General features: G+C 42.2%; 1 protein-coding gene across 3 annotated transcripts in view; it reads left to right on the top strand.

Annotated features, from left to right (window-relative positions):
- The window catches only part of LOC114606418 (contactin-associated protein-like 4), a 278,819-nt gene that overhangs the window by 214,239 nt on the left and 48,730 nt on the right, over window positions 1-15,850 (top strand). For all 3 annotated transcript variants that reach the window (XM_077936037.1, XM_028748648.2, XM_077936035.1), the window contains exon 15: window positions 1,699-1,826. In XM_077936037.1, the coding sequence (XP_077792163.1) occupies window positions 1,699-1,826 (128 nt within the window). The remainder of the gene's footprint in view (window positions 1-1,698; window positions 1,827-15,850) is intronic.

Below are 15,850 nucleotides of genomic sequence, written 5' to 3'. Positions count from 1 at the left end.
TTGGTACAATCCTTGACAGGACCAACATTGTGAGCTAACCTTCTCAAAATCTTCCCAAAGTATTTTATGCCAGGAAAGCTGTCCCTTCCCCCTTTGTGGCACTGCTTCTGAGGCCTTGCAGGCCCTAGCAGTTCCTGTTCCTGCTGCCACTTCAAATGTTTTCCTCATTTTCCATTCTGGGTCTTTGGGGGTCTAATGTGACTAAAGGGCAAAATGAACACTGGTTTTTTGTCTGCCAGGCATCAGAGTCCAGTAGCTTGGAGGTTATTGACTAGAGGGTAGAGCTACCTTTAAAGGTAAAGGTACCCCTGCCCGTACGGGCCAGTCTTGACAGACTCTAGGGTTGTGCGCCCATCTCACTTAAGAGGCCGGGGGCCAGCGCTGTCCGGAGACACTTCTGGGTCACGTGGCCAGCGTGACAAAGCTGCATCTGACGAGCCAGCGCAGCACACAGAAACGCTGTTTACCTTCACGCCAGTAAGTGGTCCCTATTTATCTACTTGCACCCGGGGTGCTTTCAAACTGCTAGGTTGGCAGGCGCTGGGACCGAGCAACGGGAGCGCACCCCGCCACGGGGATTCGAACCACCGACCTTTCGATCGGCAAGCCCAAGAGCTACCTTTATAACCTGTCAAATGGCCACCAGCCACACAACACTCACCATTTAAACTGGTCACCCCCATCCCGCCCTGAGTCAGGCACAAAAGACTCAATGGATTGTGGGGGACTGATCCTCTCCTGCTAATGAAAAACTTCTAGATAAGAGGGATTGGAAATGCTGAGGCTCAAAGGAAATGCTGAAATGGCAAGCATAAAAATGGATAGCAAAAGAAGTAGAAAATGTAAGCATCTTCTTGCAAGTTTCTCAGTTTTTCTTCAATCATATATTACACACACACACACACACACACACACACATGTTTGCCTGTTGTAAGAATTTGAACACTTGACAAATGTAAGAGTCTCCTACCCTTATAGAAACTGAAATGAACATAAACACTATATATTCTCAATTGGAAAAGGTGGGAAAAGAATAGCTTGTGGCATTCAGTTATCAATAATGATTATGGCCTTTTTCGTTATTTTCGTTATTTGTTCCAGACAAATGATTGTTTCCATACTAAAAGGTCAGTTCTTGCTATCTCCAGGTAGGCTCAGAAAGGGTCCTTTCGGAAACTCTGGAGAGCTGTTGCCAGTCAGTGTCGACAATACTAAACTAGATAGGTGAATGATCTGACTCAATGCACGTCAGTTTCACATCAGAGCTGAGTTATGCGTGGAACTTGATTACTCCGAAGGACATCTTCCTTGCAAGGAATACACACACGGGTCTGAGCACAGACACAACTTTTCAGCTTTGTTACATTGTCATGAAAGAGATCTAAGTTCTCATTGTTTTCATCTAACTCTCCATAAATCTGGGGGGCAATATATGTAGATTTCCTGTGACAAGGCTCTTGGTCAAAACTGGACTTTAGAAATGTCATCCTTATATAAAACTGCATGTAGTTCTAACTCTTCCCCGCCCCTCTCTCTGTTGCCATTTTGGTAAACGTTTCTATGCCTTCACTGTACTATCCATCTACATTTGCTAAAAATGCAGCCATTTGCTAGACACAACTAACGCAAAGACAATGACATCCATTCACACAACTGCTTAATGCATTATCTGAAAGTTTGTTTGTTTATATGTTCTAGGACAAATGACACTGGGCTCCTATCCTATAAAGACCACCTACCAGTAACAGAACTTTTCATCACAGATACAAACCGACCAAATTCTGAAGCAGCTTACAAACTTGGGCCTTTGCTTTGCCAGGGTGATAGTAAGTAATTCTGGTTTTTTGAACTTATGTCAATTAACATCTGCTACCTGCAATCGTACACTTTATATGAGAGTTATGGGACTTAATTTGAGCTGCTGTTTCTTAGGCCTTGACATTTAACCATTATTTTTCTTTCATTTTTTTGCACTAAATTTACTTTTTGCGTTTCCCGTGTCAGCAATCTGAATGCAATAACCTACCTGCATTGGCTAAACATACATTTTGCTACAAAATTCGATGTTTCAAATAGAGCTGGATTGAATTGTCAAGGAGCATTTCCCAGCTATTTTACCCACCTTAAAATAGAGTGCTTTGTTTCAGCTATGCATTGGCGAGTGGGGTGAAGCAAAATCCTTTTTGTGAGCAGGGTGAAGAGAATTAAAGTGGCATTTAAATGCAGAGATAGTTTCACCACCCATAGGTCCAATGCTCCTTCTGTTGTTTTTTAAAAGATATTTATTAAAGTTTTCAAAATGTTACAAAAAGAAAAAAGAAAAAGAGAAAATACAAAGTAAAAACAGTCAAAAACAATTCAATCTTTCCGTATCTTATCTTTCATTTGCTTGTTCCCCAGACCTCCTCACACCTCCCTTTTTTGTATTCCAGTTCAATTAGTTGGTTCAGCAAATCCTTTCCCTCTTTGTTTTTATCCTAATCTTTAATCTTAATATATTATAATTTTAGATTATCACCTGTTAACAATCCATTTTTACACATTCCTTTATGACATTACTGCTAAAAAACACTTAACTTCAATCCAACATCATTCTAACATCAGCTGCTCCTTCTGAACTGTGAGCCAAGTTGTGAGAGAGTGGCTGGCGAAAAATATCTCTCTCAGCCCAGTGCATGCTTTGAGGATAAAATGTAAGTGACCCTGCAATAGCAATTATCCTCAAGGGCAAGAACTTGATAAGGGAAATGGGGAGGGACCACAAGCAAGGGAGGTCTACCTATTACTCCTAATAATATAACAATCATAGCTAGGTGGCATTGATACCGTATTTCTCCAGAAAGATTAGATAAACAATTCATGCAAGAAAGGTCTATCAGTGGTTAGGAGAGCACTATTGCAGTTATTAATTTTGTGCAGCATGAAGCAACTGAATGCATAACAGCTGACTCCTTTTGGAATAAAAATTGTCTAGACCCATAATGATTATTCAAAGCTTTCCTGAAAAGAACTTCTTCAAAACAGGCACAAAAACCATCAATGATACATCCAGAAAGTTGAAAAAAGCATATGCCTGTTCACGCAGAGGTTCTTCTTCTTAAATATATAACTTAATTATGATTGGAGCTGAAATCAATGTTCTGTGTCTCCCATAGCCTGCCTTAGCTTGCATGCCAGCTAAATGGAACCACTATGCTCAATGGCAGTACATCTGTAAATTACAGAAATGTGGGAGCAAAGGGATAGTTTAGGATGAGAGGAGAAAATGACCTTGTGTGGAAGATGGTTGCAGCCTAGGGGTTCTCTGCATGAATGGCACTGGGTGAGGATCAAGGCCAGATTTAGGTTTGATGAGGCCCTAAGCTACTGGAGGTAATGGGGCCCTTTATATGTCCAGCTGTCCTTTGTCAACAACAAATTGTCACTGTTTTTTGTGTTGAATATATGCTATATGGAAATTCATATAAAGCCATTTGCACATAACACAATATGTATTTTATCAAAGTTTTTTTTTCTTTAATTTTTTTTGGGGGGCCCAAGAGAGTGGGGCCCTAAGCTATAGGTTGTTTAGCTTATACGCAAATCTGGCACTGGTGAGGACTCTAGGAGCCATTGGTGATTCTGCACTGGAGGAGCAAATCTAGCAGGGTATTCTAAGCTCAAAGCCTTTCAGAAGATTTTGAGAAAAGCATTTTGCCTTTCTCAGACTAAATTTTGCAACATTCCTCCACACACAGAGTACTAGTGCACAGTAAATGTCAGTCACCCCTCTCCAATAAAATCTTGCTGTTGAATCATTCACCACCGTTTTCTTTTCTTAAAAAAATACTAGCTTTGTAGCAATCTTTCTGTGTAATGTATCTCTGTCTCTATAAACAGAAGGCATGGGAGCATCTAGGATGCTCGTAAAAATGTTTACTTTCAACCAAATGAGATGATGGAAGGAGTAAACTGACTGCTACTTAGTGTATGTTATAGTAACAGAAGATTTGCAATTGGCTCTCCTCCTGAAAGAACTCTCACACAGATCTTTCTGTGTTGTAGATAGGCAACCAGAGGCCACCAGCTTCTTAAATTGTTGCTAACAGGCACCAAAAGTCTAAGAGAGGGGAGTTACTCAAAATAAATCAGTGGAACAAAGGAAGGAGGGTCCATTTCATGAAAACTTCTCTCCTCAAAGCCCTGCATCAAATTCATGATTTATTTTTATTTTTTTGGTGGAATCGTTGTTTTGGTGCAGCCTGGCCTTGTCTTGGTCTAGTGTCAAACTTTCAGAAATCATTTCTGAAAAGAGCACTTCCTTCCAGTTGTCATTCATTTTAATTGCTTGTCCATACGCATTGTTCTGCTGAGTTGCTGCTCTGCTGTTCTGGCAGTTCCGTTGCCCTCCAGAATTTCAGCGCAAGACATTTGCTCCTATCCCGCTCTAGCTCTGCGCAGTCGTGTGAGACCACTCACTGCTAAGATGTGGGGGATTATTTAGCTAAGCATCTAAGTGCATATCCCACTGAAAATAATGTACGAATGGACAATATTTGCAGTTTAGACATTCATCCAGGCCTCCTTCTAAAAGCAAGGGCTAGCTCTCCACATTACTTTCTGTAAAAGGTAGGCTATCGAATGTGCATCTCAACCCCTATTATGCCCCAGTTAGTGAACTACGCGTAACTGATCAGGCAAAAGGAATGTTGGCCAATTTGCCTCAGTAATGTGAATATGTTCCCCCTACTTTTCTCCCTGCCCCCCACTTCCCAAACATGTCACCCTGGTAACCAGTTTTGCACCATTTTATAAAGTGGTGCAAAGTAATTAAAAGCAGGGAAACATTTTATTAGTTCATTAGTTGTAACTCCTTCTGGCTTTGGAGCAACATTTTTAATACATTTAATACATTCTGCTCAAAGCACTTTTAATCCTAATAGACCCACCCTCCTTATATCTGGAGTATGCTGGTAACATTTCAAGTACAACACGTGCAAAGATGCCCTAACTTTTTTTTACACCGTATTATATTATTATGTTATGTTATGTTATGTTATGTTATGTTATGTTATGTTATGTTATGTTATGTTATATTATATTATATTATATTATATTATATTATATTATATTATATTATATTATATTATATTATATTATATTATATTATATTATTATACTATACTATATTATATTATTATTAATTCATATTATATTATATTATTATTATTTATACACCCCTCCCCCTCTTTCTTTTTTCCTTTTTCCTTCTGTGATGGAACTCCTACTTGGGGACTTCCCTGGCTTTTTTCTGGCCCATGTAGGACCAGTCTGGATAGTTAGCCTTGGGGAAGACTTGACGTTTTCATCCCCAAAAAAGTTTTTGAGTTTCTGCTGAAATGAGGCTGCATTTTAATGTTGTATTTAAATCTTGTTTTTTAAGTTGTATTTCAATCAATTGTTTTATATCTGGTGTTAGCTGCACTGAGCCCAGTCTTGGCTGGGGAGGGTGGGGTATAAATAAAAATTATTATTATTATCATCATCATCTGTAAAATCCCATTTGCAGTTGTCCCTGTTTTCTTTTCTTTTCCAAAGTCTGCATGTGAACTCTACTGCAATAACTGCCCTGCTTTATCTCTCTTAGTTTTGTGTTATCTAACTGTCCCTTGCACAGTAAGTCTCAAGCTGCAGTAGTACACAGCTTGGAAACAGCAGTGGAGGAAGCTACTGAAGCGCCTAGGGCACCATGCCCAGGGGAGGGGTAAGCCGCCCATAGGGGCAGGATGAGGGTGAAGTGAGCCATCCATTGGGGTCTGCCTGCCTCCTCCCACTCAGCCACCCTACAGCTGGGGGGCAATGGGCAGACCGTTCGGGCAGCGCGGAGCCTTGGCACGCCCAAGCCACTGTGTCTGTCCCCTTCCTCTGTCCCTGCTTGGAAATAAGCTCTGTAAAATTATTTGGTACTTACTGAGTAAGTATGCATCAGATTGTGCTGTCCTGCAGCTATTATTCATTCATCTTTCATGAGTAGGCTTCAACTATACAAACAACTGAGCTGTTTTCATTCAGGGATGGGGATCGGCCTCAGCAGACAGGTGTGGAGGACTCCCTGGTCCTTAATGGGATAACTGTGCCCCTGAAGGACCAGGTGTGCAGCCTGGGAGTCATTTTGGACTCGCAGCTGTCCATGGAGGCTCAGGTCAACTCTGTGTCCAGGGAAGCTGTTTACCAGCTCCATCTGGTACGCAGGCTGAGACCCTATCTGCCAGCAGACTGTCTCGCCAGAGTGGTGCATGCTCTGGTTATCTCTCGCTTAGACTACTGCAATGCGCACTATGTGGGGCTACCTTTGAAGGTGACCCGGAAACTACAACTAATCCTGAATGCGGTAGCTAGACTGGTGACTGGGGGCGGCCACCAAGAATACATAACACCAGTCCTGAAAGACCTACATTGGCTCCCAGTACATTTCTAAGCACAATTCAAAGTGTTGGTGCTGACTTTTAAAGCCCTAAACGGCCTCGGCCCAGTATACCTGAAGGAGCGTCTCTACCCCCATCGTTCTGCCTGGACACTGAGGTCCAGCGTCGAGGGCCTTCTGGCGGTTCCCTCACTGCGAGAAGCTAAGCTACAGGGAAGCAGGCAGAGGGCCTTCTCGGTAGTGGCACCCGCCCTGTGGAACGCCCTCCCATCAGATGTCAAGGAAATAAAGAACTGCCTGACATTTAAAAGACATCTGAAGGCAGCCCTGTTTAGGGAAGTTTTTAATGAGTGACATTTTAATGTATTTTTAATCTTTCTCGGAAGCTTCCCAGAGTGGCTGGGGAAGCCCAGCCAGATGGGTGGGGTACAAATAATAAATTATTATTATTATTATTATTATTATTATTATTATTATTATTTTACTATTATCATTCCCACCCCCCACCCCCCCATTGAAGTGTCATAGACCCACAAAGGAAGTATGGAGTGGTTGGAATCAGATCCTTTGCTGGGTGGGGCCATAGTGGTCTGTGGCAATTTTTTATTTTATTTTATTATTTTTATTTATTATGCAATTTAGGGTTGCATAGTCCTTTCTCTCTGCCAGCCTGCACTCCTCTTTGAGCTGTCCCCCTCTCTTTCAGTAATCCCCTGAAGGAGTAACAGTTTTCAATAACACTTCAACAGCATCAAACAAATGTTATTAAAATATGGAGTGCATTTTAAAATGCTAAAATAAGACTAATGACAAATTAATAAGCAGACTCCTCTACAGAAACGTAAAATACAGGGAATGGTATACAGCTTAGTTTTCTTTTAAGTTCAGAGTATTAGTGAGCTGTTTTCTAATATGCACTTGCAGATTATGGGAAATGCAATAACATTTGTTTCCAGTCTTCCTTTTGGGGATGCTGAACAATGCATATAAGAGCAAGCAGGGAAGAAAGGGTAAAGAAATAAAAATGGATATTACTGGGCCCAGGAACATAGTTTGACTGCCCACCAGAGATCCTTATTTCTGTCTGCTGCTACCACTCTCAAAAACCAAATTATATTATTCCACTAAAAAGTGTATCTCCTTGTATGACACACATTCTGTCTTCTTTTTAACATACATAAATCCTTATTCTCATAGTTGTTCACCTAGACACTATTTGGAAGGCAGCGTGAAAGAACGTCTACTTCAATTTCTGACCCAAATACCAAAGGCTCCATTAAATGGATTGGAATGGAAAACTGCTGTAATCTCTTGGGTCCAATAACCACCCTGCCGTGTGCTTACATAATAAAAGACCTGTTTAAGGAAAACAAGAAAGCTAAATAGCGCTATAAATTATTGTGTCCTAAAACGGGCTTATGTTGTGCTTTTTTATTATTAAAAACAGAAGCTTTAGCTTTGATATTCAAAGTCCATTTATCATCTTTAATTTTATTTTAATTCAAGAGGCTGATCCATGGGCACCTTTTGGAATTTTGAGGAAGTGTTGAGCGTGAGATTGCCCAGTGGAACTAAGTACACGGCAGAGGTGGAGTCTGAGCCACAAAACATAGACCCACTCCTTTGAATCCCTGGTTTTCTGTTCCGAAAGAACACACTTTCACAGAAGTCCACATCCTCAATTCACAGAAGCCTTTCTCTCTCTGCCAGCCCACTGCATCTCCAACTCTCTTTCTCAACCCGCACCCCACAGTCAACTCGTTGCATCTCTCCCCACACTTTCATCTGATGGATGCCCCATTCCCCTTTGCCCTTATGGGAGCATTTTACAGCATATAACTTCCTCTCACGACTGTTATGTACTGAAGTTCTCACCCTGGGCCAGCAGGACGATACTGTAGATAGTTTTCACTCAGGTCCACATATACAAATAAGGAATTGAAAGTGACATTCAGTGATTGGATACTTACAAAGTTGTTACTGTTGCTTTGTAGTTGAGCTCTATATAAGCATGTTGGCTAAACCCTTCAGTTCAGTTCTGTTCTGGTCTGTGAATAAACAAGAGCTGTCTGAAGAATGGTGTCGTCTGATATGTTCACCCACAACTTAACAACGACAGCCCAGGGTTTTTCCTCGCCCTTCCCACCTGACTTGCCTTCCCTTCTCCACATGGGCACAGCCAAAGCCACCTCCCCTGTCCCAGCCTCTCATTTGTATGTGCTGCCGTGCAAGGAAAACTCTGGTGAAGTCTCTCCTCCAATCCCAGTACAGTCATACCTTGGGTTACAGACGCTTCAGGGTGCGTTTTTTCGGACGCGCCGAAACCCAGAAGTAACGGAACAGGTTACTTCTGGGTTTCAGTGGTCGTGCATGCACAGAAGCGCTAAATCACGCTTTGTGCATGCACAGAAGTGCTGAATCACAACCCACATGTGCGCAGACGCGGCACTGTGGGTTGCGAACACTGCGGGTTGCGAATGTGCCTCCTGCACGGATCACGTTCGCAACCCGAGCATCCACTGTAGTGACCTTCCGTGGACAAGATGGGCAAATAGCAAGGAGAAACTGGGACCCCAATAATAATAATAATAATAATAATAATAATAATAATAACAACAACAACAATAGTTATTTATTATTTATACCCCGCCCATCTGAATGGGTTTCCCCAGCCACTCTGGGGGGCTTCCAGCAGAATATTAAAATACATTGATTCTTCAGATATTAAAAGCTTCCCTAAACAGGGCTGCCTTCAGATGTCGTCTAAAAAACTGATAGTTGTTTATTCCATAGTATTCCATAGGGCAGGTGCCACTACTAAGAAGGCCCTCTGCCTGGTTCCCTGTAACCTTATTTCTCACAGTGAGGGAACCGCCAGAAGGCCCTCAGCACTGGCCCTCAGTGTCTGGGCAGAACGATGGAAGTGGAGACGCTCCTTCAGGGCCAAGGCTGTTTGGGGCTTTAACAGTCAGCACCAGCACTTTGAATTGTGCCTGGAAACGTACTGGGAGCCAATGTAGTTCTTTCAGGACTGGTGTTATGTGGTCTCAGCGGCCGCTTCCAGTCACCAGTCTAGCTGCCGCCCCAAGCTTGCCCCAAGCCTGGCAAGCTGCATTGTTAGGGCTTTGTGTGCCTCATCACACCGCCAGGGACTGCATTCTCCTATTTTATTCAACCTTGCTCTTTAGACTGTAAGTAAAGAGATGATTCAAACACTGTGCAGGGAATATGGCAGGCCTGCACAACTTCAGTTACACACATTTTGGAATGTGCCATGGATAGATAACTTAATCATAGGGAAATTTTAGCTAATCTTCCTCTTGTCCAGAGAGATGATGTTGTACAGCTGGAGTCAGTAACCCAGAACCCTATCAGTGGCAGACTTTGTGCTTTAAAATGTAAGCGGTGCCCTGTGCAGCGCCAAAATTTCGTGACCCCCCCCCCACCTCTTGCCTTCCATTGTTCACCTTTGTTGTGACACTCCCTGCTACATCTTCTCTCTTGGGTGTGGGGCGCGGGTGGTGCTGTGGTCTAAACCACTGAGCCTCTTGGGCTTGCTGATCGGAAGGTCAGCGGTTCGAATCCCCGTGACGGGGTGAGCTCCCGTTGCTCAGTCCCAGCTCCTGCTAACCTTCAGCACCCAGTGCATATCAACTTGTTGCTCTCCTCTAAATTCACCTCTGTGTGTGTCAGATGCCCCAGACTCTTATCTTTCGTTTTTATTTTTATTTTTAAAGTAAGTCTCTACCCCTCCTGGAAAGAAAGTAGTGGGGTTTATGCTTGTTGTCATCTGATGAACAAACTCATAGCCTCTTTTAGAACAGCCTTCACTTCAACAGATCTGGTTTGTTTTCTGCTACAGCTCCAAGGGAGAAGGATGTAGTTAAGTGTAGATGATCCATTTTGCATGTGGAAGGTTCCAAGTTCAATCCCCGACAACTCTAGGGAGGGCTGGGAGAGACCCTTGTCAATCATCCCGTAGAGCCAGTGTGGTGTAGTGGTTAAGAGCGGTGGACTCGTAATCTGGTGAACTGGGTTCGATTCCCCGCTCCTCCACACGCAGCTGCTGGGTGACCTTGGGCTAGTCACACTTCTCTGAAGTCTCTCAGCCTCACTCACCTCACAGAGTGTTTGTTGTGGGGGAGGAAGGGAAAGGAGAATGTTAGCTGCTTTGAGATTCCTTTGGGTAGTGATAAAGTGGGATATCAAATCCAAACTACTACTACTACTACTACTACTACAGTCAGAGAAGACAAGATTAAGTTCAATGGACTAACTGTCCATTGAAAGCAGTCTGATGAGAGTTGTATCTGGAGGCACCAGGCTAGTGAAAATTGCTTTAGGGCAATGAATATTGTACTGTTTTAAAAGCAAAATATAGAAAGTATAAGACCTTTCCTTTCTGTCATAGTAGACACCTGTGTTTGAAAATAAAACTTAGATCTCTGGATTCCTTTCCTTGCTCCTTAACGGGATTATGTGCCAGGTTTAATATTTTGCTTTATCATCCTTGGGTAGAGAACTTGCCAATTACGTTTCCCCCCTTGATCTGCAACATAAGGGCTGCAAATTGCCTCCCGCCCGAAGCTGCTTTTTGCTGTTCTATTGACACACTGCCACCATCATTATCTGAATGCTTCCTGGTGTTTGGACGTTGGGAAATTTATGTTTAATTTTATAACGGCGTTTGCAATAGTATTCTTGCAAATATGAAACAAACAAGTGTGTGTTGTGATTCAAACACTTGAGTATCATAATGACTTTGTGCTGATAGACGGTTCACTGAAAGGCTCCTTTGTAACAAATTGGACAGTATTCAAAACTAATAATTTTCCTGACTTATGTTTCCTTTGTATCCATTTATGTTTGCATTTTATTTGCAAACCGCAAAAACTTAAAAAAGAGTTAATTAATATTCTTTTTATTGTGCCTTTGAAATCCTGAAAGCAAATGTTTTGTTGCATAGAAATTACAAATTACTTACTAGACTAGATGTATTATATTTATGGTACACTGGACTTCCTTTCCTGCACTTTTTAAACTGAAGTCTAGCCACCTCAAATAAGATTCTTCATGAATACATTTTCTTACATACAATAATGCTGGACTTGCCTGAAAGCCTTAAGTGGCCTTCGTCTATTCATTTTATACATTTCTCCTTAAAAAGTAATATCACTAAGCAGTTTATCCATTGTTAACTATGAGACTCAGTGAGGGGGGAACCAATTTTGTTAGAATAATCAGAATAAGGGTCTTAAAATAAACCCTACATGAGTTTAGCCCATTACATGAGCCAATGTGGTGTAGTGGTTAGGAGCAATGGACTTGTAAACTGGTGAACTGGGTTTCATTCCCTGCTCCTCCACATGCAGCTGCTGGGTGACCTTGGGCTAGTCACGCTTCTCTGAAGTCTCTCAGCCTCACTCACCTCACAGAGTGTTTGTTGTGGGGGAGGAAGGGAAAGGAGATTGTTAGCTGCTTTGAGACTCCTTCAGGTAGTGATAAAGGGGGATAGCAAGTCGAAACTACTCCTCCTCCTCCTCCTCCTCCTCTTCCTCCTCCTCCTCCTCCTCCTCCTTCTTCTTCTTCTTCTTCTTCTTCTTCTTCTTCTTCTTCTTCTTCTTCTTCTTCTTCTCAAAGTGGAATGGGCTCTGTTTAGGGCTGCTGCCATCACCACCTTCGCATGGGCAGAGCACCTCTTCGTCCCAGGAGAAAGAGACGGCTTGCCCATTTGAAGGAGGCTGAGGCAGCTAGACTGGTGACTGGGAGTGGCCACCAAGACCATATAACACCAGTCCTGAAAGACCTACATTGGCTCCCAGTACGTTTCCGAGCACAATTCAAAGTGTTCGTGCTGACCTTTAAAGCCCTAAACGGCCTCAGCCCAGTATACCTGAAGGAACATCTCCACCCCCATCGTTTAGCCTAGACACTGAGGCCCAGCTCCAAGGGCCTTCTGGTGGTTCCCTCCCTGCAAGAAGTGAGGTTATAGGGAACCAGGCAGAGGGCCTTCTCGGTAGTGGCACCCGCCCTGTGCAATGCCCTCCCATCAGATGTCAAGGAAATAAACAACTATCTGACTTTTAGAAGACATCTGAAGGCAGCCCTGTTTAGGGAAAGTTTTAATGTTTGATGTTTTATCACATTATTATTATTATTATTATTATTATTATTATTATTATTATTATTATTATTCTCACCATTCTGTTGGGAGCCACCCAGAGTGGTTGGGAAAACTCCACCCAGCCAGATGGATGAGGTATAAATAATATATTATTATTGTTATTATTGCCTGACAGAGGCTGCCTCTGGTTCGTGAAGAGACCAGACCCCCAGCTCGAAGATATCCTCTTTGGGCTCTGGAGTGTGTCTTCTGAGGGAGGTGCGTTCTGGCACCTTTTACTGTAGAAAACAACAACAACACAGCTATAGTAATATTATAGTGCCCAGTATCAAGCCAGGTCAGACAGTTTTTGCTGTTTTTTATAGCATAGCATTTCAAAAGAACGCTTGGATAGGGAAGACACGGAGACAAAAGAAATGTGTGTGTCCAACTTAGAGAGGGAAGCATCCATCTTACAGCTTTCAACTCTTAAAAATCATTGCCTGTCTACAGCCTGAGACATCTCTCAGGTAGGCAACTACCTATTGATGCACTATGCGAAAGTTTATCTCGAAGGCCTTCAGACAGCCAGATCATCTGCATGCTTATCTAGTGGGGAAAGCAAATATTACTTACTCAGTAAACACTGGGAATTTGTCTCCAAGAAGCCTGGGAGCACACGAGTGGCTTGCAGAGGAGCATCTTTCTGTAAAGAGGCAGTTTTTGAGGGGGTGGGGGTGAATGGCAATGTATTTTTAGCTGCAGTTTATAATAGTCAGGATTGCAGGCAAAGTATCCCTGCTGGCACGAATTCTTTATGGATGTCAAGTGCACAATATAGAATAGCTTTATGGTAGGTGATAAAAGGTTAGGATCACTTTCCTTTTCCATCAGTAATTATGAGTGCGACAAAGGCCATATTTTGCATCCACTTCTCCAAGCTGATGGCTTTCAAAACTGTTAGAAAAATAGAAAAAGACCACAAGGTCCTTGTTTTGTTAATGCTTTTCATTTATGATGTACAATAAACTGTCACATCAGCTTTGTATTCAGTTTTCTTCTGCAAGATGCAAAATAGCACATGGTAGCTGTACAAAGAAGTCCAAGAATCCACATTTACAGAATAAATAAGAACTACAGCTCTTAATCGTTTGATGGATGCAACTAGTAGAGAGGAACTGCTGCTCACAGCGACCTCAACAAGTTCTCTGATTAGCACTCAGAGATTTTAAAATTTCAGTTTAATTCTTTTTGTCCCCATCTTCACCCTTCCTCTTTCTTCCCTATCAGTCATGCAGAAACACACACACATGCTCACAATCTCTAGAGAATTGTATAATAGCAAAGACAATGTAGATGGGACAATTCAGATTGGCACCTTATATCACAGAGTTCCATTCCCCCCCCCCATGTTCCATTTGGCCCATTCCACACATTTCCTTATCTTCCAGTTACAAATATTCATGTTGTTTTGTTTTACCACTTGCCACCCACACCAGCGGGTGCAGCATAACAGAATGTGTTTGGAGACATGTGTATACCTTAGAAACAATCCCAGGGAGTGTGCAATAGCAAATGTTACCGGTCTCAATTAAGATATTTCACAAGGGCAAAGATAGAGGTTTGTGCTTTGGGTGGCTGGGTCAATAACCACTGCTTTTTGTGGTTGTTTTATTTAATCTTTAATGCTGAGGTCTTCGCAAGAATGCTATTAACTTGACTGTGGCCTGCACAAAAGTGAAAAGGAAGTCTTGTGCAAGACTTGTGCAAGACAAAAGCACCGATGTAGATTGTAATAAACATTTCCTCTTAACCAGGGGTCAGCAAACTTTTTCAGCAGGGGGCCGGTCCACTGTCCCTTAGACCTTGTGGGAGGCCGGACTATATTTTTTTTGGGGGGGAGGGATGAACGAATTCCTATGCCCCACAAATAACCCAGAGATACATTTTAAATAAAAAGACACATGCTACTCATGTAAAAAATTGCTGATTCCCGGACCGTCCGCGGGCCAGATTTAGAAGGCAATTGGGCCGGATCTGGCCCCCAGGCCTTAGTTTGCCTACCCATGCTCTTTACTGAGGTGTTGAAATTGCAAGTGCTTTCAGCAAGCTCCAGTTAGTGGGAATAGGCATGCTTGTAGGTCTTGCTCAGGTGCTGATAAGCTTCCACAGCAACAGTGACTCAAGATGTATAACAGGCTATTTTTGCTCATCAGATATTCCATGATTAAGTGTAAAAAGTACATGTCATGCGAACGCTGCTAAGAAAATTTGTGCACATGAGCAGCACGAATTCCACAATAAGCTCCCATCCAGAAGGACAATAAATTACTATTCAGAACTAGGCTTTTGCCCAAATGATTGTGATAGTTGGCAGAATGTAGTGTGAATTTAGTACTGAGGATTTAAGCTCCTCTGAAAGCTTGTCTGGGAACTCTGGTCCAACCAAGGTTTCGAGATGTACAAGCACTGATGTTTAAAGATACATAAGCGCACATCAGCAAAATGCTCGAATTTCCCACAACAATGGGTATACAGGAATTTTTAGAACATACTTTTTAGAAAAATGTCCTTTGGATGTTGTTTGGAAAGTATAAAAAGTGGTACAGAGTCAACTTTGTTTCAGCTTTTACTATATATTAATGTTTCATTATTCTACTACATTATCTTTGCTCCATTTGCCTTCTTGTTAAACATTCCACAATGTTCTTAACCATAATGGGAACCTGGTGTTGACAATTTTTAACTTCTAAGCATCAGCTCATTTTGCAAACTATATTATATATATATTATTTTAAAAACACATTGAAAATGTTTTTGGCATCCACAGGAAGATGCTAAGTGCCTAATTTGACTTGGAAAGCAGTAGAGCTTATGAAAGTGACAGATAAAAGTGTAAGGGTTTAGCGGCAGGAATAACAAGGTGTGTTTAAATGTGCAGGATAGTGTCAAACATATCATCCCTTGGTCTGCGTTCTATTACAAATGTTTTAGGCAAGATCAATGTTCTCTAAAATACCCTCTAACTAGGAAATAGCCTAGTTACAAAGCAACTGGCTATTTCATGTAACAATCCGAAGCACTCCTAGAGATATCAATGGAGGAGTCTGGTGGCTTGGTTCTTAGGACATGGGAGGGTACAGACATATCTGCAGTTTGATCAGTATAAAGGCAAAAAAACATGACATTGCTGCACATAAAATTGTGTCCTCAATTGAAGTTTATCAGATACGGTCACGGGTCCAAGTTGGCACTCCTACTCACCAAGAGTATTTCTGAGCAATGACTTTGTTAGTGATCCAGGCAGGTGGGCAGGCTCTTGTAGGGGAAGAGGGGGCTTTTAA

The sequence above is a fragment of the Podarcis muralis genome, chromosome 11 (assembly GCF_964188315.1).
Source record: "Podarcis muralis chromosome 11, rPodMur119.hap1.1, whole genome shotgun sequence".
NCBI lineage: Eukaryota > Metazoa > Chordata > Lepidosauria > Squamata > Lacertidae > Podarcis > Podarcis muralis.
Note: the sequence above shows the minus strand (reverse complement) of the source record. Positions and strands in the feature narration are given on the sequence as shown.